At 41.8% G+C, this 22,393-nt stretch overlaps 1 protein-coding gene across 3 annotated transcripts in view; it reads right to left on the reverse strand.

The window, feature by feature from the left end:
- STARD13 (StAR related lipid transfer domain containing 13) overlaps positions 1 to 22,393 on the reverse strand; it is a 297,209-nt gene that overhangs the window by 98,128 nt on the left and 176,688 nt on the right. Inside the window, exon 1 of one of the 3 annotated variants that reach the window (XM_037375885.1) lies at positions 20,804 to 21,229. The exons of the other annotated variants lie outside the window; for them this stretch is intronic. Coding sequence (XP_037231782.1) covers positions 20,804 to 20,972 — 169 coding nt within the window. The 5' untranslated portion in view covers positions 20,973 to 21,229. Of the gene's footprint in view, positions 1 to 20,803; positions 21,230 to 22,393 lie in introns of those variants that run through there. 3 annotated transcript variants of the gene reach the window in all.

A 22,393-nucleotide genomic window follows, 5' to 3' on the forward strand; every position in this document is an offset into this window, starting at 1 on the left:
GCAGTGTCAAAATAAGCAACTGCAACATCACTCAGCACTGCACTCCCCGCTATAGGGGTACTGAGCAGCTAGCGAGCAGTGATGAAGCTTGCACTTTCTTGGTGCATTCAAGGACACTGAGCACACTGACACTCAACAGCTTTGCAGGCACCACCATCTAGCTAGCCTTCAGTCAGTCAGATGTGCACTCTACCAATCAAACCAGTGATATGGTTTTCTTCTGGTTGCAATCATCCCAGGATGTGGTCCCACAAACAGCAGCAGGTAACTGCAAGTACTGGCACTGAAAAGGTAATTATTCTCTTCAGTGCAAAAGGAGAGACTCCATCTCCTCCAGCAGGTAAATGGCAGACCTCCTGGTCATGTCAGCATCATGCACATTGCCAGCAGATCCTCTCCTACCTGCTTCTGAGGTCACCTTACGTCTGCAATCCTTTGTATTGATGTGCTCCTCAAAGCAAACAAATAATGCCACCACCAGGCCAACTCGGCTAAACTAACTCTTCTTGAGGCAAATACTATCTTACGCACTAGTCATGTTCATCATCCCTGGGTCCCCCCTCAAATCCCCACAGGGACACTGCGTATTGACTTTTAGCACTAGGGCAGCCACTCATTAAAGCCACTATTTAAACCTGTCACAGTTTAGTGATGGCACCTAACTTCTGGGCTGGGATGACGTTCAAAACCTGCATCTGCACAGCTGCCTCTAGCTAACCTCAAGAGCCTTATGCAAAACTACTTGATGCATTCCTGGTTGTCTTAATCTCCATGACCATGTAATCCCCTCACTGGTGTACTCCCTCCGTGCCAGACATTCCTGTCTGCATGCAGCTGTGCCACGGGGATTGCAACAGGCAACAGCTGCCGCCCCGGCGGTCCTGTCAGTATTCGGCATTCATGATCTCACCATTGCTGTCTTGGGTCACAAGCTATTTTGTAATATTCCACAAATATCTCCCACACTATCTACACCGTGCTGCAAGAATGGCATAACCCATTGCAGAACAGTGCATCTTCACACGCCAGCTACACGCCTGGCCATAGCTACAACAGTCAGAAAGGAGAAGCACGCACAGCCAAAGGCCTTTTGATTACCATGTTACCCAAAACCTCAATGGGGACAGCCACAGTGCCCCACAATGAACTGCCACGCAATTTATTAAGGGGTCAAGCTGACAAGGTGCTAAGAGCCCCCTGGGATACACCTCCTGGAGTGCTGTCCTTGGGTGTCCACAGGGCAGAGCAGAGTCTCCTGCATGGGTCTGAGCTGGGACACGCACAGGTGGAACTGGCAATAAACCTTGCAGGAGAGCGGAAGAAACAGATGATTGATGGATGCCTTGTTGCTGGAGTGCTTCCAAAATTCTCATGTGCAAGGACAACAGAAGTGAAGGTTTCTTCTATAGATGTGTTTATCTTCTCTGTACATGTGGAAGATTATTCGGGGCATATTAAGCATATATGCTGTGTTTGTATAGATGAATCATGGCTTATTGTAAGTGTCTTAGAACATGTACAAGTTAGACTAGGATCCTTAATTCAGCCTACCTTCTGTGAGCTTTAATTCTGCATTTATTATTACAGTACCTGAATATCTAACATTATGGGATGTTGCACTCAAAAGTAAGACACAACAGTGTGGTTCACAAGCAGCCATACTCGTCTGGGTACAATTGCTTCTTGTACTGCTTCAGGGCAAGGGCATATGAACAAGCTACAGACCAGAAACCACACTTATCTAAAGCAAAAAGAACCAAGAATGCCTTGAATGAAGTCAATCACCCTAACCCTAGGAAATGAGGAATTTTTCCTGCTGCCTGTCTGGTAGTGTCCCTGTAGGACCAGGCTGCGGCTCAGAACAGCACATGGCCACCCAAAGGGGCGTTCAGAGGCTCACCTTGAGTCTCCCTCCGTCAGGGAAGCTCTATCAGTGCTGCCTTGCACCCTGTCCTGCTTTCCCAGCTGCCGAGGAATTTGTACTACAGCCTCCCCAAATGACACCAGCTTGGGAATCTGCAGACGAGTGTTCACCTCTCTGATTTGTAAATGTGCAGCAAAATAGGCTCCCAAATATAAAACTGCATATTTTTAGCTACAGCGGATATATAATGAAAACATTCCAAATTGTGATTTTTTTTAAATGATCAGCTCACGGACATATTTCTATTTATTTTGTTTACAGACTAGGGAGGCAGGAGAAGCAGAAAAAACGGGTGAGAGGGACAATTACACATGCAAACTGTGCAACCAAATTAAAATTTGCACAACCACTGAAATAAAATGTAGATGAACTAAAAATAAATATGAAGATTTTGTTTAGACAGCTTCTTTTTATTGATCAGTGATCTTATGCCCGCTAGAGTTCTGTCAAACATGTAAAAGCACATTTTTAGCATACTTTGTAAGGAGATTTGGAAGAGGTAGCATGTGTGTAGTGTGATAAGGAAGGGGAAAATACCAAAATGAAAATGGCAGTTACAGAAAGTTATCTCTGTAGGCAGACGCAAAATATAGGGCCAAAATCTGTGTTGTTATTTCTTATGGTAAAGGGTGATAAGGCAAGAAAGTAAAACAAACAGAGGAGAAAAATTGGACTAGTAGAAAGACAAGTAATTAAAACAAAAGCTTAGACCTATTTTGAATCTCTGCATTTCCCAAATATGCTCAAGAGCACTATGATATTACTGGCACACTGCAACCTCCTACCGGCTGATTCACATGAGCTCCCAATATTTTTCTTTATGAATAATGCCAGGAGAATCTGGCTGTCCTCTGCCTAACACTGTGTGCTTTCCTTGCGCTGATCGCTCTTGAAATGTCAACTTTACATTTCCAATATCCCTGAAGAAATTCTTAATAAAAAGATACGATCTGCATTTCAGAATGAGACCTTTAAATCCTTTAGCCCTGTCAGTTTCTAGGGAACTTTTGTTAAGAATAAGAGACCCCTGTTTAATAACACCACTTCCCAATAGTAATCAAGAGAGTTGCAAACACCAGTGTACCACAGATAATAAAGGCATTACAATCCAGGTAAAGGAAACCAGGATTTTATTCTGGATTCTTGTACACAAATGCAGAACAAAAATCTTAAGTATGTTCTGTGTATAACCTTGTTATGTTTTAATTTGATTTCCAGCTAAGATACTTTCAAATGTCTATTTAAAGTAATTCTGCTGAGTTATGAAGGACACATTAGAAATGTGCAAACAAATCCAATACAACAAGTTGCTTTTTTTGCCTCGGTCTACATCACTTGTGTAGCTACAGCCTTACTTTGCTTTTTATTCAATAATGCTGCTGATTGACATTAAAAGAGGCAGGCCTATCCCTTGCCACATGTTCTTACCACCTCCCCTCTAATAAAACCATACAAACAGAATCATTTATTTTCTTTTGGACAAATGATCTGATCCAAGTCATCCTGCAGTTGCACTTTTACCACACTCAGTTCAAGGGAGGCAAATGGCCAGGGACAAAACCACCCCTTTTGGCAAGGACGTGCATTTCAGCTGGATTACGTGTCCAGTGACACTGCCCAGCACAGGGGGCTGAGCAGCGAGTTGCTCACTTCTCCAAACCAGCACCCAGGTCACAGCCAATGCTGTGGGAACAAGCCCCAGCCCCTCCCGTGCTCACTCTGAGACTCAAACCCATTACTAATATTGCCGTTGGTACAAGAAGCTTGGTTGAGTTGTTTAATGGAGATAATTTTGGCTGTAGAATCATAGAAACATTTAGGTTGAAAAAGACCTTTGAGATCATCAAGTCCAAGTGTTAACCCAGGACTGCCAAGTCCACCACTAAAACATGCTTCTAAATATTACACATTTTTTTAACACCTCCAGGGATGGTGACTCAACCACCTCCCTGCACAGCCTGTTCCAATGCTTGACCATCCTTTCAGTGAAGATATTTTTCCTAATATCTAATCTAAACCTCCCCTGGCCCCTGGCACATTTTGATGCCATTTCTTCTTGTCCTGTCGCTTGTTACCTGGAGAAGAGACCTACTCCCACCTGTCTGCATCCTCCTTTCAGGTGGTTTGTGCAGAGCAAGCCTGAGCCTCCTTTTCTCCAGCCTAAACACTCCCAGTTCCCTCAGCTGCTCCTCACAACACTTCTCCACACCCTTCACCAGCTTTGTTGCTCTTCTTTGGACCGGCTCCAGCACCTCAATGTCTTTCTATACTGAAACTGCAGTTTCAGTTCATTTATAAGATAGAGGTGTTACGTGCTGTAGTTCTTAAAAAAGGTCAGGGATTGCCCACAGGGTGCTCCATGCCAGCTGCCTGCCCCAGCCGGTACTGTCTTACTGACGTGCAGAGATGTTACGCACCCATAAGCTGCCACATCTCTCACCTTGCTACTGCCATACCAGTATCTTTGCGAATTCCTTTGGAAGGAGTTGCAGGTGAAATACCCCAAGAAATAAATGGATTATTTTAGTGCTGGTCTGCCTTTTGTATGCTCTTCTATTCTGGAAAGGCAGTGTGAGCTGCTGTACTTGAACACATCATTGGGGAATCTGGAATTGTAACTCTGGCTTTGCTGCTCTGTTACAATCTACCCTCCATCAAGATCTCTGAGCTTTGCTGTGTTAATCTTCTGATCTTCAAATTGCAATAGCAGGTACAGATCCCACATTACAGAGCTGCTACCAGAGTTTTCAAAGGGTGCTGAACTCCTGTCACTTCTGCTTACCTCAAGGGCTTCAAATGGCCTGGGGAGGAAGGTCAGGGAGGTTCAAAATGACATCTTTAAAGTCATGCTTTACTTTGAAAACACAGGCACCATTTAAAATAAACGGTAAGCTTAATTACTTCTGCTAGACAGTGGGAACTGTTTCTAGTTTTTGATATCGTACAAAACATTCCAATTAAGAGGAGACTCTAGTACAGTTTTCTAGGTTTTCTAGATGCAGAAACACGGCAGACTCTTTATAACCTAAAGTCCTTCAGTCTTTTTTATGTCAAAATCCTTTAAGCCAGTACTTCAGAGCTTATTTATATATTTATTTATTTATGTATTTATTTATTTTATGAGTGGCTTACTTTATTATTAAAAACCATCAGTAATGAAAATTAATAAAACTAATTATCTGGCTAAACTAACTCCTCCAGACCAATTGCCCTGATCATAAAAAAGACATCTGTGATGGCCGTTTAAACGCTTGCTAGAAAGAATAAGTAATTTTTTATATGCATTTGTTACCTAGGATTTTTATTTTTCCTCTACTGATAGGAATTGGGGCAGAGAATATAAAAAAAGGCAGGTAACAATAACTAGATGCCTATTTTTAGCTCCAAATTCTTCTGTTTTCATAGGAATAAAAACCCGTGTAAATTCATTTTCTTACATGTACTTCCCTGCAGCAGACCTGCATGTACTTGCCCTCATTTACCTGAGTCATATTTGTAATCCTGGATATGAAATGGCAGTTTAAATACAGCTCTCCATTGCTGCTGGCAAGAATAAGACTCAGAAGCAAGAGTGAAAAACAAGCTCTGATTCAGCAGCCCTGGACATTTTTGGTGGATTCCTCTATCTCCTGCATTAGTGATGGCAGTGACCCACCTTGTGTGTCTCCTTACCCGTCCTTTGACTTATATTTGATCCCAGTTGTGGATTCTTCAGCTGCTCTTCTGGCATGGCCCCACCTGATGCTGTACATGGAAGTAAAGATACTGGGAAGGGTGGGAAGGGTGGAACAGACCTGCCGCTCCCCTGTTATCTCACCCTGTATCTCTCCTTTGCCCCGTATTTTCTTAAACTAATCTGCACGTCCTCAGGCTGGTATAAAACAATTTAATTGAAATAGCATCAACTCATTGGACTTGCCTGAATACACATCAAGAGCTTAGCAAGACAAATCACAACTAAACAAGGCTGCAGTCTTTTTTTTTTTTTTCTCTGTTTTCATCGTATTTTCCTATTTAAAGACTGCAGAGGAACTGCAGGTTTGTTTCATTCAATGAATTTCAGATACAAGACGGAGTACCCTACAGAACTGGAAGGTCTAGAGAGACTGACTTTGCTACATAGTGCTTTTGGCACAGATCTGTGAATTTGGAGGTCCTGGTTCAATTATCTGTACTGATGTATAGTTATTTCTATAAAAGCGAAAAGGACAAAAATTACAAGTGAGAAAGGTTTACCATTGCTTACGCCATAGGAATGTGGACAAGATCTTGAACTTGGGTCATCTGTAGACATGGGATTAAGTATACCATATCCAATGGGCTGTTCTCCGGTAGTTGTTAGGGAAGGAGACAGAACAAGCAGGCTTGTCTGACTTGGTCTCCCACAGCATCCTTATAGCCAAACCAGGTAAGTGAATGATAGGTAACATGGGTGACAACTAGCTGGACCACTAATCTCCTGGTTTGTGATCAGCAGCACAAAGTCCAGCTGGTGGTTGGTTACTAGCAGCATTCTTCAGGGATTCATACTGGACAGATAATGTTTAATGTCTTTAATTAATAGCCTGGATAATGGAATAAAGTGCACTCTCAAGAAGTTTGTGGATGATATGCTGGAGGGCTACTCTTCAAAGTGACCTTGACAGGCTGGAGAAAGACTATCTGACAGGAGTCTCATACCATTCAACATAGCTAAATGTAAAGTCCTGGAGCTGGGATGGAGTAACCCTCTGCAACAAGGCAGGCTGGGGCTAACTGGACAGGGATGGCCCTTGCAGAAAAGAACTCCAGGGTCCTGTTGGACAACAAATCAGACATGAGTAGGCAGTGTGTCCTTGTGGCCAAGGAGACCACCCTCATACTGGGCTAATGTGTTAGAAAGGACATAGCCAGCAGATCAAGGCAAGTGATTGTTCTTCTCCAATCCACGCTTGTGAGACTACTCTGCTCCATTTGGGGTTCCCCAGCACAAGAAAGTCATGGGCTTACCAGAGCAAGCCCTGCAGAGGGTCATCAAGATGGTCAGAGGGCTGAAGCACTTGACATAGGACGAAAGACTGTCAGAGCTGGGTTTGTTCAACCTGAAGAAAAAAAGGCTAAGGCTAGGAAAGCTTGCTGCTGGCTTCATCTACTTGACAGGAAAGTGAAGCCAGACTCTTTTTTGAGGTACACAGCTGTAGGATGAAAGGCAATGGGAACAAGTTGCAGCATTGTAAATCCAATTAGATACAAGGGAAGAGAAAATTCACCATTAGGATGGTCAAATATTGGCACCAGTTGCCCAGAGAAGTTTTGGAACTTGTGATATATCATATATATATATATATATACACATATATACCTTGGAGATACTCAGAACTAAACCTGACACTGAGGAAACTGATCTAGCTGTCCCTGCTCTGAGCAGTGGTTGGAACAGATGAACCTCCAATGTCTCAACCTAAATTATTCTGTGATTCTGTGAAGTCTTTGGTCTTGATGCCAGGGAGGTTCTTGTTCATTGAAGTTTTGGAGGTTTTAATAAGCTTCAGCAAAGCAGATTTGTTACCAAACCAGCCGTTGTGGTTTCTAAACGCCAGAGTACAACCAGGTATATTTCCCACACTTTGTGATGCTACTGTGATGTTCCTGCACAGACTATTTTTTGCAAACTAGAGCTATTTTGTTTCAGCACAGTGCCTTTCTTTGCTGGGACCTGTCCAGGTATCTGAACTCTGGGTCTCAGAGACAGCAAATAAAAATGTCCTTTACACAGCTGGTGTGAAGACAGTATATAACCATATGCACACCACCTATTTTCTAAGAGCGAATGTTACCCAAGTCCTACTTAAAACTGTAATTTGAACTGTATTTTGCTAGACTGTAATTTGATTAAAGAACAGATTGGGTGAAAACTCAAGTCCAAAAGTCAATAATATTTTCAGTAAAATACAACTATGTGGAGTCTCATGTATTTTTAATCCTTACTGAAGAACTTAAAATGTCAAGAGTCCACTCCACCGAATGTAACATTTCCTTCCAGGTTAAGCTGCAGAATAGAAACCGTCAAATCTCAGTCAATCACTCAAGTCGACAAGAAAGGATCTGAAATTGCCTTGCTGCCAATGACCAAACAAAACATTTTACAGATTGCCTGATACCTTTTATACTTTGTCAGTGCAAAATTAAAGGATATCACAGGCAATATAAGGTAACAGAAAATCAAGTTAATCACAAATTTTCCAGTTTGGCAAAGATGCAGGCTCTAGACATATTGAAAAAGAATCTACCATACCTATCCGTCTTTCTACAGAAAACTAAAGCATAAATGCTGCATATATTTCTTGGTGTCGCAGGTTCTGAAAAGTACATTAATGTCATTAAAAAAAACAAACTCTGCTAAATTATGCAATAGACAAAATTGCAGTATCTGATCTGACAACAGTGAATGCCATAAAGATCTCCACTTCTGCTAAGAGAAGGGTGACATGTAAAAGATAAAGATTCCTGTTTAAACCAGCAAATTATTGTATCATTTTCATTTTGATAAAGTTGTAGTAATTGTTATTCAAAGGTAGAAAGTCAAATTTTACGTTTATACAAATGCTGAAACCCTATCAGGGAATTTGATTCTTTTTAATTAATTGTTTAAAAAGCACCATGGTTCAATATTTTAAATTCCTGTTGCATGCTATTTGCACCTCTTACATGAAACAGTTGGGGTTTTATGTAATTTTATTACAGCTTAAACAAAGACACGAACCTAAATTCAGTACCAATTACATCAGTAGTTAAGTATCTAACAAGAAATTATCATCACTATGAATCTATTTTACATTTTACAATGATTGTTTAAGACAGCTGAGCCTCATATGAACTGAAAGAGTATGTCAGCATATAGCAGCTGCTGATAATAACCAGCATGTGTTGGCAAGAGCTTTTTGTTTTCTGAAGATAATTAAAACTTGCTATAGTTTTCCAGCTGCTGTATAGTCAATAAGGAATAGTATTTAAAAATGGGTAGTGCATTTTTGATTCACTTTAAATTGATTGTGGCCATCTCTACTGAACATTCACCAAAGACAATTATTCTACGATTTCAGTTTTTCATATGTTTTCTACAAAACAAACTATATGGCAATAGTTTAGGCCAGAAAACTGTTAACAGTCAGCTTCAGGTGCTCAGGAGAAAGCAAGCATTGCAACGACACAAATGTTTTGCTGAAAAAGAAAACACCTGCACGCAACTACTTGCATCCTTATCTTTAAAAGTCTGTATAATCTGTATTCAGCTTGTATTTTAAAAGCTACAGCCTCTCTTTATTGGGACCAGCGGGTTTTGCAAAACTTTCTGCTCTCAGAATCAGTCAGCAGGCACCATGGAGCTATAAAAAGCTCTGCCAGCGTGGGGAGTAAATGACTCTGTAGAGCTACAATGAAAATGCCAGTAGTCTTATATTCATCCTCATTAAAGACTTAAGATGGGACACTTCCAGGACTTCAGACTATAGTCTTCCTCTAGTTCTCACATAACTTCATACATGGTGGCTGGTGAAGACCTTCTTCTTGTTTGCACAACAACTTTAGGCCTTATGCCCAATGAGAGTCCAACAGCAATGCAGCATTCTTCTTAAGCAAACTCTTCTATAGAAGTGGCCCAAAACACAACTTTCTAGAACAATGTGACCTCAGAGATCTGAGCCACTTCTGATTATCACATAATTACTTGGTTAAAGTCAAGTAAGCAAATGGTTTCTTGAGTAATATGTGTGTGCTTTGTTATGAAAAAATAACTGGTTTGAATCAAAGTCTCTGATGTCAGGGCACAACTAGTCCAAACCACCATTGTTGTCAAAGAAGCAGGAAACAGTCACAAATCAGGCCTATGATAAAGTAACAACACACATTTTTTTCCATATCTTATGTTTTGCAGTCTGCTTTTTGCAGAGCCAGTCCAGACGAGGATGCCTTGAGCAATCCTGGCCAGTGGTCCTAGCTGGAGGTTACTAGAGAGCTAACGAACAAAGCTTTCTGGAGACCAGTGCCCTCAGTGTCAGAAAAAAGCAGAGCAGGATGGTGCAATGAGAGTTGGATGGGGCAGAAGTTTTAGTTTATATACTTTTTGAAATCTTAATTTCTATTTAAATCAGTTAAATGACTACAGAATTGTATTTGCCACACACCTGTAAGAGCTGACAGGATATTCCGCAGAAAGATGAGGGCAGATTGATGGGTCTGGTACTGAGCCGCACTCCCTATACTCTGGGCGGATGAGAAGATTCTGGGTCATTGCAAATTCTAGCAACACTGAACTGTTTTAAATCTTTGTATTTAAAGTGCCTAGTCCCTTCAGAAATCTAATTTTTAGACTTATAAAAGTATATAAATATATATACATATAGATAGATAGACAGACAGACAAAACCAGGAAAACTCTGGCTGCTCAGCTTCTACACCATATTCCAATCAGCCAACATGATCTTACTCTGCTCTCATGTGCGTCCACCTGATGTCTCACGTCCATGCACCTGAGCTCCATCCCCCAGCAAGCCTGGCTACCAGCAGTGATGGAGCCAGAGCAGTACTTCATGGGTGGGTTTTGGGACACCAGCTGAGCTCACAGCCATTCCCTGTGTGTCAGGAGTAGCCCCTGGGCTAGCAACTGTGGGAGGCAGCAGTGTACGACAGGGCTAATGGGAATGTAAGTGACACTTCCTCGCAGCTCTCGTTGCTGTTGGCTTTCTGTGAGCACCTGAGGTGTAATGTGGTTTGCACTCTCAAACTAAAAAACTAACCTGAGTAACGGAAAAGGTTCTGTATTTCCCTCTGATATCCCATTTTTCTCACCCAGCTTAACAACTCAGCTGTGGATGTTAGAAACCAGATTACAAGCACCAAAATGTGAATCATCTGCTTTATCAGTCTTAAAATAGACTTTCAGAACCTGATATTAGAGAGAATCAGTATTACTGAAAAAAAATTAATTTAGAATTATTTTAGCAACTGCAATTATTTCCTCTTAAACTTCAGAGGCCAGAACTAATGAATCGATCTTAAGATAAGAAGCCACTTGAAATAATAAGACTTTCAGCAAAAAACACTGCCATTATGCGCCAGGGAGCTGAAACGCTTATTATGCAGTTCAGTGAAAACTCAAAAGACACAAAGCATGGATATGACTGGCAGTAGTACCATCTAAAAATAGCTCCACATGAAAGAGAATTAAAATGTCACCGGAAATTTTTCCCTTCCTTCAGAAGCTGCTGGTGAATAGATCATTCTTGGTCTGAACAGACAAAACCTCGTGCCCCATGTGCAAGTGCAAGGGCACTCCATCGCTTCCCCCTGGTGCCCGCGGCCCCTCATTGAAGATGGCAGGGTGGCGAGCTGCTGGGGAGGAATGGCTGAACTATCCCAGAGAAGAACCGCAGCCATGCGTTTCCTTAGGCAGCACCACTCATGCAGTGTCTGAATAGCCATCAGTGGGGTGGAGACAGCTCTGGCTTTCGGCACGAAGCATTGGATGAAGACGTAACAAGCCCAGCCATGAACCAGCGCTGGTACTATTTGATCCAGGCTACATCACTCAGGCAGTGGTATGAAATGCAGCTTTTGCTGCAATGGCTCAGGTTTTGGCAGGGTTGTCTGGTCTAAAAAAATATAGAATCAGCAGTATGATTGATAAAGTGGTTTTGGACAAAGTATTCTGAATATCTCACCTTGCTAATTTGGAAGGGGCTTTTATAACAGATATAGTCTGATGATTGCTGAATTTAAAAGAAGAGAAACTCCATTTAATTCTGGATAAGACCTAGGCAGACCGCCATGCTTTTAACAAAGTGAAGCTGACAGAATGGCAGTTTCAAAAAGTCCTCGGAAATATAGATAAATATAGCTGTAAAAATGAAAAGAAAAAGGAAAAAAAAATTAATAGCCAAAGACTTAATGCCTCGCCATCTGTGCCAAGCATTAACTTTTGGATTTTACATTATCTCCCTCAGATAAATGTTTGCAGGAAGAGAAAGCCGTTATCTCTGAAGTTACAAAATGATTAGATATTCAGATGCTGCCATCAGATGCAATTACAGACAAAATCTTAGATTCATCCCACAGAACATTTGAGTTTGCCAAATACATTACAAAAAAGCCACATTGTGTGGCTCTGAGAGTCCTGTCCTGTCCTGTCCAGACTCCCACTCCCATACCAACTGGAGACTAGGAAAAACTAATCATTCTGCTGCTTCCTGAAGCTAAAAGTATGCAAAAGTGCCATGCCTTTCACACGAGTCCTACATTTGGGCCATCTCAGTGTTGACAAGAGACCCTTGTTCCTTCTCAAATCTAGAGTCATCTTACATCTTTTGGTCCCTTTTCAAATCTTAGGTCCTTTGGAAGGATGCTTGATGACGCTGCAGTTATTGGGATGATCAATATGATCTAATTATTTTGAGTTGTCTCTGCAGGTTCTGAGTTTACACAAATTTGGGATATTGATTTCACAAGAAGGTTAGGGTTGTGGTTAGCTAATGTGAACCGTCTGCTGCGCAGCATGAAATAATGAAAAAGACTTAAGTAGTCGGCTTTTTAACAGAATTTATTTCTGCATTTATGCAGGAATGGAAAGGCAGTTCATGATAGGATACATTTACTTTTGCATACCTCCTTCATTAATTTCAGGTATTAAAAATTGTATTACAGCAAGAATATTTTACTGTTTTGGAGGTAAATACTACAGAAACATTAATGTTAGATCTTTAGACCTGTGGAGCAAAGTGTCTCCTCATTTTGCATCTTCTGTGGCAGAGGCAAGAGTGGTTACATTCACACTGCTAAATGAAAGACAGCCTGATTCTTGGGTTTTGGTCAAGTGGCATCACTCACCTCATGCCTGCACTACCTAGGACTAGTCCTCTTTCCCATAAAACTGCTCTGGGTTGAGCTAGCTGGAGAAGGCCAAAACAGAGCCAGCGAGTCACCTGCTCAGCAGAGTAGGGGGTTCTCCAGCTCACCTCCCATCCCTTTTACTTAGCAGTACAGACATGCCCACTCAGAGTCAGAGGGACACTTTACTGCCATAAGGCTAGTACCAACACAGGAACATGATGTGTTAACACCTGACATCTGCAAGGAGGAGCTTCTGGATAATGTCGATAATGCACATTGAAGTAGTGGCCCAAAGGATGCACGTTTAAGGAAGGGGAAAGAGTTGCAGAGATCTAGAGAAAAACCACAGGGTTCAGCACGTGGTGGGAGGTTTGCAGAAGCAGCAGCTCCCTTGTAGAGAAGTGTTAGAGAGGTGTTGCTGTAGCATCACCCTTGCTTCTGGACACATTTGGCATTAAAAGCTGTACTGCAGCCTTTAAGGAAATGCCTTTCCTTAATGAAAGGGTGTCACATTTTCCTGCAAATGTGATTTCAAGAAGGAAGCTGAGAAATCTCCCAGAAAATGGCAGGTCTGGGGCGGGGGGGGGGGGGCACGGGATGCTGGCAGGTGCATGTTTGTGACTAAAAAAGATAAAAGCTAGAATTAAATTAGAGATTCCACTTCAAACTTGCCACTTTTTTCCATACTCCTAAACCACTGAAGTCATAGAGAATTAGAAATAAGCATGGCACAATCAATAAAATAAACAAACCATGAAAGACACTAGTTAACACATTAAGAGGGAAAAAAGTCAGATACCCTTCAAGGCCATTAGGTCTAAATGAAAGCGATAACAATACATATGTACAGATTTTGCTTCCAAATCCTGAAAACTTCGCTCACACAGATCCCCCTCCAACCACAATCCTATTAAAAAGGAACACAACTATTGCTAAAGGCCTGTAATACTTAGTTCATTAAAACAATACCAGCTGACATTATTGGAATTTATTGTTTTGCTCCTTTAGTACAGAGGAAGATTCATCTGACTAAGTTGCAGGGCTGAGCCCTTCTTTGGCAAAGGATTTCAAGTGGAAAGCAAAACGTCTGGTATTTTCCAGCAAGGCAGCTTCCCTGGCTGGCAGATGGTATTTACTTAAGATGTACCGTGCAGCCCATATTTTAAACAAAGTTATTTCACCGAGTTCACCTAACATCATGAAGACAGAAACTTTTGCTCATCTGCGAGTATGTGTTTGTCAAAACCCCATGCAGTTTGAAGTGCTATGGAGTGATTTTCTTCTCCTGGCAGAATTAACCTCCTCAGTCCTGTAACAGATGAAAGACGAAAAGCCACAAAATGTTTTCAGACTGAGTCAACGCACATCCTTTTCAGCTAAGCCATAATGCTCCCAAGTTCTCTAAATCATGTCTGCTCTTCAATAGCTTCTAAATAGTTCAGGTCAAGGTGCTCAAGCCCTCCTCTCCCCCACTAAGTGATGGTGTACAATTAGCGTTGTGATGATTTTCTCTAGTTAGCTCAGCTAACCTGTTGCATTGAACCTGAACAAGGAAACTCAACAGGTTTTTAAGCAAAAAGTACAACACGTGAGAATTTTACGAGGCATGAAGATGAGAGTTTACTGACTTGCCCACATTCAAATACCTGTAAAGTAAGTATAAATAAGAAATGACACAACTAGTATCTACTGGATCAAGCCCACGGGCCATAGAATTCAGCGTTTTACCCTCAAAAGTGGCTATCACAAGGTGTAACAAACACAAGTACAGACAATTGTTTACTAACCGAATAGCCTAACTACAAGGGACCTGTTTTCTCCATCCCTTCCATTAGAGCTTAGGCACTAATCTAAATATATGTGATGCCCTGTATGAAACACCTCAATTTAGAACTTATGGTTTACGTCCAACTAAAAGTCTGAGAATATTGTATGATAGGAGTAAAATAACAACAATGACTATGGCTAAGATGCTATTGCATTTGAATCAAAACAACAAAAAAAGTCCATAAGGATCTGTTGCGTAGAGAGAAAAATAGTATTTGTCTGGAATCTAAAATTGCAGATCTTTTTAATTAACACTTATGGTGCTCATGGTACAAATACTGCACTTTATTTTCAGGGATTTATGTATAAATACAGACATGAGTCTCACAGTAACAAGTGCCATGTACAGATTCTCTTAATCTATTTTTGTGAGTAATTTCTATTTTATTTCTGTTATGTAGCATTTTATTAAACTAAAAAACCCCAATTACTATTGTAATGATTCATGTATTGAGCCTACATCTTGCATCTATTGGCTTCAATGTGTTTTAACATTACTGGCTTGTAATTGTAATTTTACAAAAGAGTTAATGTGAAAATTAAAAATCTCCTCAGTGATCAATACAAAGATACATAGCATAGCTTTTCATTTCACCACAAACAATTTCAAAACAAAAATGTCTCAAGTTAAGATTTCACCTTGGCTGAAATCCTGCTTTCAGTGAAATTGAGAGCATAAGTCCCGTAACTAAAGAGAAGAGCCAACATTTACTTCCCAGTGTCCACCCTGCACGTCAGCAGAACTGTCTCTGACACTCAGTGGCTGTGAAGTGATAAGGCCAGAAGGAACCACTATCATCATTGAGTCTGATCTCTGGTACCACACAGGTCACTTCTTGATACACACCACACAGGTATTTCTGGACAATTTCAGCATTTGAACCTCTTTGCCAGGTTTGCTCTAGTGAAAGTTTCTCCATTTCAAATGCCCTGTTTTCTATGAAGCTTTCATTAGCTGGACGGCAATCTTTCATTCTACTATTTAATTTTTAAATTTTTTTGTATAAGCACACCTCAGGGCACTCTGAGTTTATAAATACCCCTCAGGACATTCACAGGGTTTTGTGCAAACGTTTCACACAAATACTTCAACAATTTCAGAGTACAAGCTTAGAAAAAAAAATTTTTTTTAAAGAAATCCTACAATTTAATTGAAAAACTCCAGTTTCTCTGAGTTTAGAGCTAAGGACTTGAGGAAAGATAATGTGTAAGGAAGAAAGGACGATGGTTAAGAAGCTTCATGTGATGTAGGGTCTCAGTTTCTAATGGATCTTCACCTACTGTAAGAAATAGTTTTCACAGACTTAGTCAAGACTTGATATTGTTTAACCAACGCAAAGATCCCTCTGCTGTGAGCACATGCCTGCCACACACATGTCTGATGCTGGAGAGGGTGACGGACCATGCCTCAGCTGAGGTCTGCCAGGCAACTCTGTAGCTGAGGATGTTCCCCCCAGGGCCCTGGGCCACTGCAGACCCATACCTGTCCTCTCTTGTGTGCCTGAGCCAGGGCACAGACACGGAGCCACGCAGAGGCACTGGGGGTTGAATGGGAACTACAAACTGCTACTGCCACGAGTTAACCCACAAGCTCAAGAGGCAATAAGTAGGTCACTGGCACTGGGCAGAGATGACCTAAGTGAAGGTGTTCACCAAGGCTGAATCTTGTTGGTTCATCTTTTAATTTGTGGGTTCAGATAATGAGGTTTAAAGATGTTTAGGTAAAGTGGCCAGCATCCAGAACATGGGAAATGCTACAGTCCAGGTTGCCTGAACAACCGTATTTTGTCCTCTTTGTATGTCTAAACAAAACCACAGTCTTTAATAACATAATTGCATCACACTTCCCATCTCCAGGGACGGACAGGTAATGCCATACCTGTGCGCGTATCCACAATGTGATCTGGGCTTTTTTTATTGCAGACTATGACTGCAATGTTTTCACTTACATGACTTCCAAGCTCTTTTTGAGTATGGGATTATATTACAGCTTCTTTTACATTAAGTTGAAATTTAAAGTCACCTAAAATGCACAGCTTTCTGCCAAGTCACTCGTGTTCTTCTGTAATGCTTTCCACAAACTGTACTCATGCTTAGAAAAGAGAAGAATTAAACATGTTGAACTAGCTCCAAAGGGAAGACTATAGACAGAAAGGTGCATTTGTTTGCACCTCTAATGCTCGTTCAAACCAGACAAATGCAGGTGACACAGAAAAAAATAGTACTCATTAAAGATCAAAATTGAACTTGCAACATATAAGAGTACAAAATATCTGCTGACTGTTGAACGCTGAGTTTGCCTTGAAAAGTTAAAGTTTGCTTTGAGGTCGCTCCATCGAACAATTTTTTTCAACTGCTCTTGCCTGTGGACATAAACTGAGACAAATCACAGAGCATTACTCACTGTGGGCAGGAATCTACTCACCGAGAACAGGAATTTGTCTTATTTGCATTTGCTTCTTCATACCATTTTCTTACTGAAAGTGCAGGCTAAGAATCAGATTCTACTGTGGATGAATGGGGACATTTCTTTACCAGCGATGCCTAGCTGTTCTGGGGCAGATGTTGATTTGTTCATCCTGGCTTATGCTCTTACTTTGTACTACACAGTCAACGATTTCAATGTAATGTTTTCAGCGTATGGCTTTAATTCTTCCTTACTTTTTATCTGCAGCGACTTTTTATATTTCCTATTCTGCACTGCATTTAGCCATGTACTGTGAAAGAAATAACAACTTTGTGACTCATGTAATATAAATTCTTGAAAGTCACCACCTTATTTATTTAAAGAGAACATGAGTAATCATTAATGAATTCTCATACAGTTACTGCATACACAGTTTGAATAAATACCTCAGACCAAGCATGCTACACCCTGTTCCTTTATGCTGAGGCATGTGTCCCCTTCAGCATGGAAACTAACGGGCTTATGGGGGAAAGGGAATCATCAAAAGATCACATTTTGAAAATACCTATTTAATATCAGACAGATAATTACTACACACATTCACAGGCCACCACATAATTTTGCCTCAAGGAGACGGTGGTGTACATAAACCAAATATTTAGGACTTTCAAAGTATGATCTGATTAAAATAACAGTCTAGTTCCTTTCATTTCCCATGTGGTGGTTTTCTTTTTAGAAATTATTAAATGGCCTAATTCCTCTAATGATTCATTCAGTTTATTTTTAACTAACACCGAAGGAAAACACAAAGAAAAGCTTCTTCAGAAAGCGTGTTTTTAAAGGAGGAAATCAAGCTGTATTGCACAATATGATAAGGGCAATTTAGCATCGTTTAGAACAGTACATGTAGCTGATGACTGAACAGATAGCAGTATATGCAACACTGTATTACCCTGCATTAATGAACCAGGTTCCTATCCTGGAATGGAAGCCTTGACTGCTTTATACATTGTAAATTGGACGCACTGTGATTTTGCAAATAATTCCTTTCACTAAGGAAAAATATCCCCGATGTAAGAACTTCACCGTTTCCTACTGTGGGTCCCTGCAGTCTGAAATCCAGCAACTGAAAAATATCTGCACAAGAAGTACAGAGCAGGTATTCCAACAAGCCCCAAGGCAGCTTAGCACTTACTTAAACATGTGGCAGATCTGTTTTCAGCAAAGCAACCAATCAGGCAGGATTTACCATTCCAGCAATATTAAAATTCAGGATGGATGTTTTTCTAAACATATAATTCAAATGATTCAATTGGGGAGGTGCTAACACAAAAACTGGGGTAGCAGTGTTCAAACACATTGTCTTAATGGCCTTAAAATGTATGATTCAAGGACATACAAATTCAAGACTAAATAATTATTTGCACGCTTTACTCCACTGGGTGACTGAAAGCAACTTTTGCTTGTCATCTTGCATCCCCTGATTTACTTTTCAATGCATTCTTGATAAATCGCTCTGTGGCATTCCGCTAGTAACAAATCCCACTTGCCAATGGGGTAAAACTCACCTCTGATACCTCCATCCATATTACAGTACTCGTCCGATACCTTCTGGGAGAGGGGCTGGAACTGACTGCAGTACCCTCACACTGCTTACAGTGTAAACAAGGCAAGCACAGAGGGTGACATGCTGACCCAGCAAAAACTGGTGAAAGTCTTGTCAGTGACTGATGGGACTAGGGTTTTCATCCAGAGTGTAAACTGAAGGTTTCAGATTTAGTCACACTAGCTATATTGGTATTGCCAACTCAAAATTATTAGTCAATACTTGGGGCACTGCAGAGGAAATATGTCTTGCCTATGCCTTTGCACTAGATATGTGTATTCCTACATATGGCGCATACACAGACATCAGTGTCTATCTGCATACCTACTTTCATTATTGCTAATGAACTGACATCTAATTAACAGAAGACTCTGTCCCCAGTTTTCCATCAATACAAAAAGTGAAGAAAGATGCATAATACACAAATATTTCATATACTGAACCGTAACATGTATCACATCATCAAGGTGCTATACAAATATTTCCCACAGCTCTGTGCCGGACAGGTTGGAAAGCTGTGGCAGAGGAGCAGAGGCCATTCAACACAGACAGATCATCCATGCAACAAGCTGCAGGAAGAACAGTTACAACTCAGAAACTCCTCTGTGACCCACCACACAGCCTCTCATAAGCCTCAGCACTGCTGGGTGGCTTTGGCAGCCCTGGCTGTCCCAGACAGCTGATGGGTTATGGCTTACAAGAGGGAACGTTGAACAGCACCATGACAGGTACAGGAGGTGTGTTAATCCATCCCATCTGCAGCTGCTGCTTGAAAACTAAGTTAGTACTAGTACTACACCCAAAACATTTTCAAATAAACCTGGAGAGAAATAAATTACCCTTTCTTTCCATTCAATCCAGGCTGTACACTGAGTACACAGAATGACATAATATCCTTCCTGAAATCAGCGCAGCAGTGAGGACCAGTATCCTTCAAACACGACCAGTTCCTGAGACCGCATTGCAAACAACTGCAGTTTTCTAATTGCCACAGAAACTATCTTTTTCATCTTTTTAAAAAGCTGGCCAAAGAATTATGTATTGTTTTCTTTATAAATGCAATAAAAGCTTCATCACTATATCCCTGTACTTCTGCCAGAGTTTGACAGCCACAGATATAAAGAATCTTACTGGAAAGCAACACACAGAAATAGCCACTCCATTTAACCGCTGCTGGTCAGAAGCTCACACCAGTTTTTGTGATACTTGCCAGATATGACAGTAGATGTTGTTAACTCTATGCCTGCCCCTAGTTAGCAGAATCAAACATATTTTTGCAAGCTGTCAAGAAAGTGACTGTTGTCGTCAGCGATTTTAAATGTTTTTCATGACAAACACATGACATAGTCTTTTTCTACATGTAGGATCACATCAACTTTGGAAACTGATATACAGGTTATTATACAAAACTACGGTCAATACAAAACTATGTATTGATTTACTTTTTAATCTGTACACTTGGCTTTTATTATTTTATCTTTGCATTAACAATTCTGAAGATTATTTTAAACTGCACACACAGGCCAAATGATTTGTCCTGAGGCCAATCTGCATTTAGCTTTAGTACTGTAGAGATATATATTCAGAAAAACAAAATCAATATATCTGCAATGACTGTCTAGATGAACTGCATAAGCAGCTTCACAAAGCCAAGTCAGCAGTTATTTTTAAGGACATGTGACAAGTTTTCTAACCCTCTGACAGCCACACATGCTTGTTTCCAAAGAATATTATCCCAGCTGCCTTCTTCCAACAGCTCTGGACTTCTGCTCTTTTTTTTTTAACTGGATGATCATCTGTTCTCCCCCTCTGCTTTACCACGGGCAGGTTTTACCTGTAGCAATCCCGAACAAATGTACTGATGCCAGTAACTGCTCTGCCAGTCAGAAAAGACGAACTTCAGCACCAAAGCTACCACATAGTTTATGATTAAAAGACAATTTAGTTAAATAGCTAATCATGCACTAGTGTTTGTTTCTCAGTGTATGTGTGCCTGTGTAGAAACAGAAAGGTATGAATGACTATTTCAAACTCTGAGTCTAGCCAGATTAGTCCAGAACAGAGACAAGACAAGAGTCTGAAATATGAGGCATTAAAACCTGTTCTCATACGAAAGACGGGACCTGCAGACCCTGTGACAATGCCAGGCTAAGGAGGGCTTCTGCCATTAACTCACCTTGCTGAATTTTCGTCAGTAGCTGGTGACGGGCGAGAATCCTGCTCATCCTGTAGGGAGGGCGCCTGGCAGTTTGATCATATCGTAAGTACATCTCCTGGCCCTCAGATGACACCGAGTTTAGGTAGTAACAGCTAGTGCCTGATGTCCTGGGCACCTGCTTCAACATCTCTGCTCCTTTAAAATCGCTTCGCTCCGTCCCTCTCCGTTGTGGCTACTCCAGATTATAATCAGGGTAATGAAAGGAGGGAGGCAACAAGCCCTAGGGAGCTGAAAAGAGCAAGCGCTTTAAAAGAAAAAGGAGTGCCAAAAGCTACAACTCAGGATTCCTGCTTCTCCCACATGATCCACACGGGCCAATCGCTCCGAGTCCAGCCCGTGGAAGCGCAGCCGGCCCCTGCACCGGGACAGCCGGCCCCTGCACCGGGACGGCCCCTGCACCGGGACAGCCGGCCCCTGCACCGGGACGGCCCCTGCACCGGGACAGCCGGCCCCTGCACCGGGACGGCCCCTGCACCGGGACAGCGGGCCCCTGCACCGGGACAGCCGGCCCCTGCACCGGGACAGCCGGCCCCTGCACCGGGACAGCCAGCCGGCCGCAGCCCCGGGAGGGCGAGCCTGCCCAGCACCCAGGGGCTGTCCCCGGCCGCTGCGGAAAGCAGGGAAGAAAAAGTTGAAGACACTCGGGAATGCCTGTTTTAGAGTATGCAGGGCTGCAGAAAGCCTTTTCCTCCTCAGCTCCACGCTGCCCAGCTCTCCACTCATCTCTGGAGAAGATGCCCTCCCTAGTTTTCTCAAAATCATACCCCTGTTTGCCAAGAGAAAGTCCGTTTACGGAAGGGCTGTCTGAATCCCCAAAACCGCACGGTACAACGAGCACTGGAACAAATGAAGCCCTTGGGATGAAAAAGAAATCAACAACGCCTAGCAGCAGGCACTGAGCAGTAAACAAAACCCAGGAGTCCCTAATATTAATGTTACCGAGAACTGGTCACAGCCTGCAAGAGAGGAAGGGGATGGAGAGAACTTTGTTCTTCAGATTCCTCCCCATAACATCTTTCAGTTCTTTTAACAGGCAGAGAGGCATCTGTTTTCATTCAGTCTTACCAACACTGAGTTTGCAAAACATGCCATTTCTTCAGTTAATGAAATGGAAGCAGAACACTGCCATTTTCAACAGCAAGTGGGAAGCCAATCTGAGTAAAAATATACTAAAAAGGCCCTCCTAGTACGCCTGTCAAACCATTTTCCATTACACTTGAAAATACTAATATTTTGGTTTAATATACCCCTAGCATGAGCTGATTTCTAAGGGAGCACAGCTCTTGCCAGGTAGTTTTGTGATCAAGACGGTTTCTGATAGGAGCGCCACTGGCTCACGGGAAGTCATTTCACAGCCCTGGAGATTAACTTCCCAAGCACAAACTGGCAATGGTGGGACTCAGAAGGCTCTGTGTCCTGTTCTCCGGCCTCGAGGCCAACAATATGTCATGACGCACCTTTGTATGACAGAGCTCTCCTCCCACCCTCAGCCTGGAGGTAGGTGGCTGCCCACCAGGGCAGGGCTGTGGAGTGGCGTTGCCTGGGACC

This window comes from Falco rusticolus, chromosome 2 (genome assembly GCF_015220075.1).
Source record: "Falco rusticolus isolate bFalRus1 chromosome 2, bFalRus1.pri, whole genome shotgun sequence".
Lineage (NCBI taxonomy): Eukaryota > Metazoa > Chordata > Aves > Falconiformes > Falconidae > Falco > Falco rusticolus.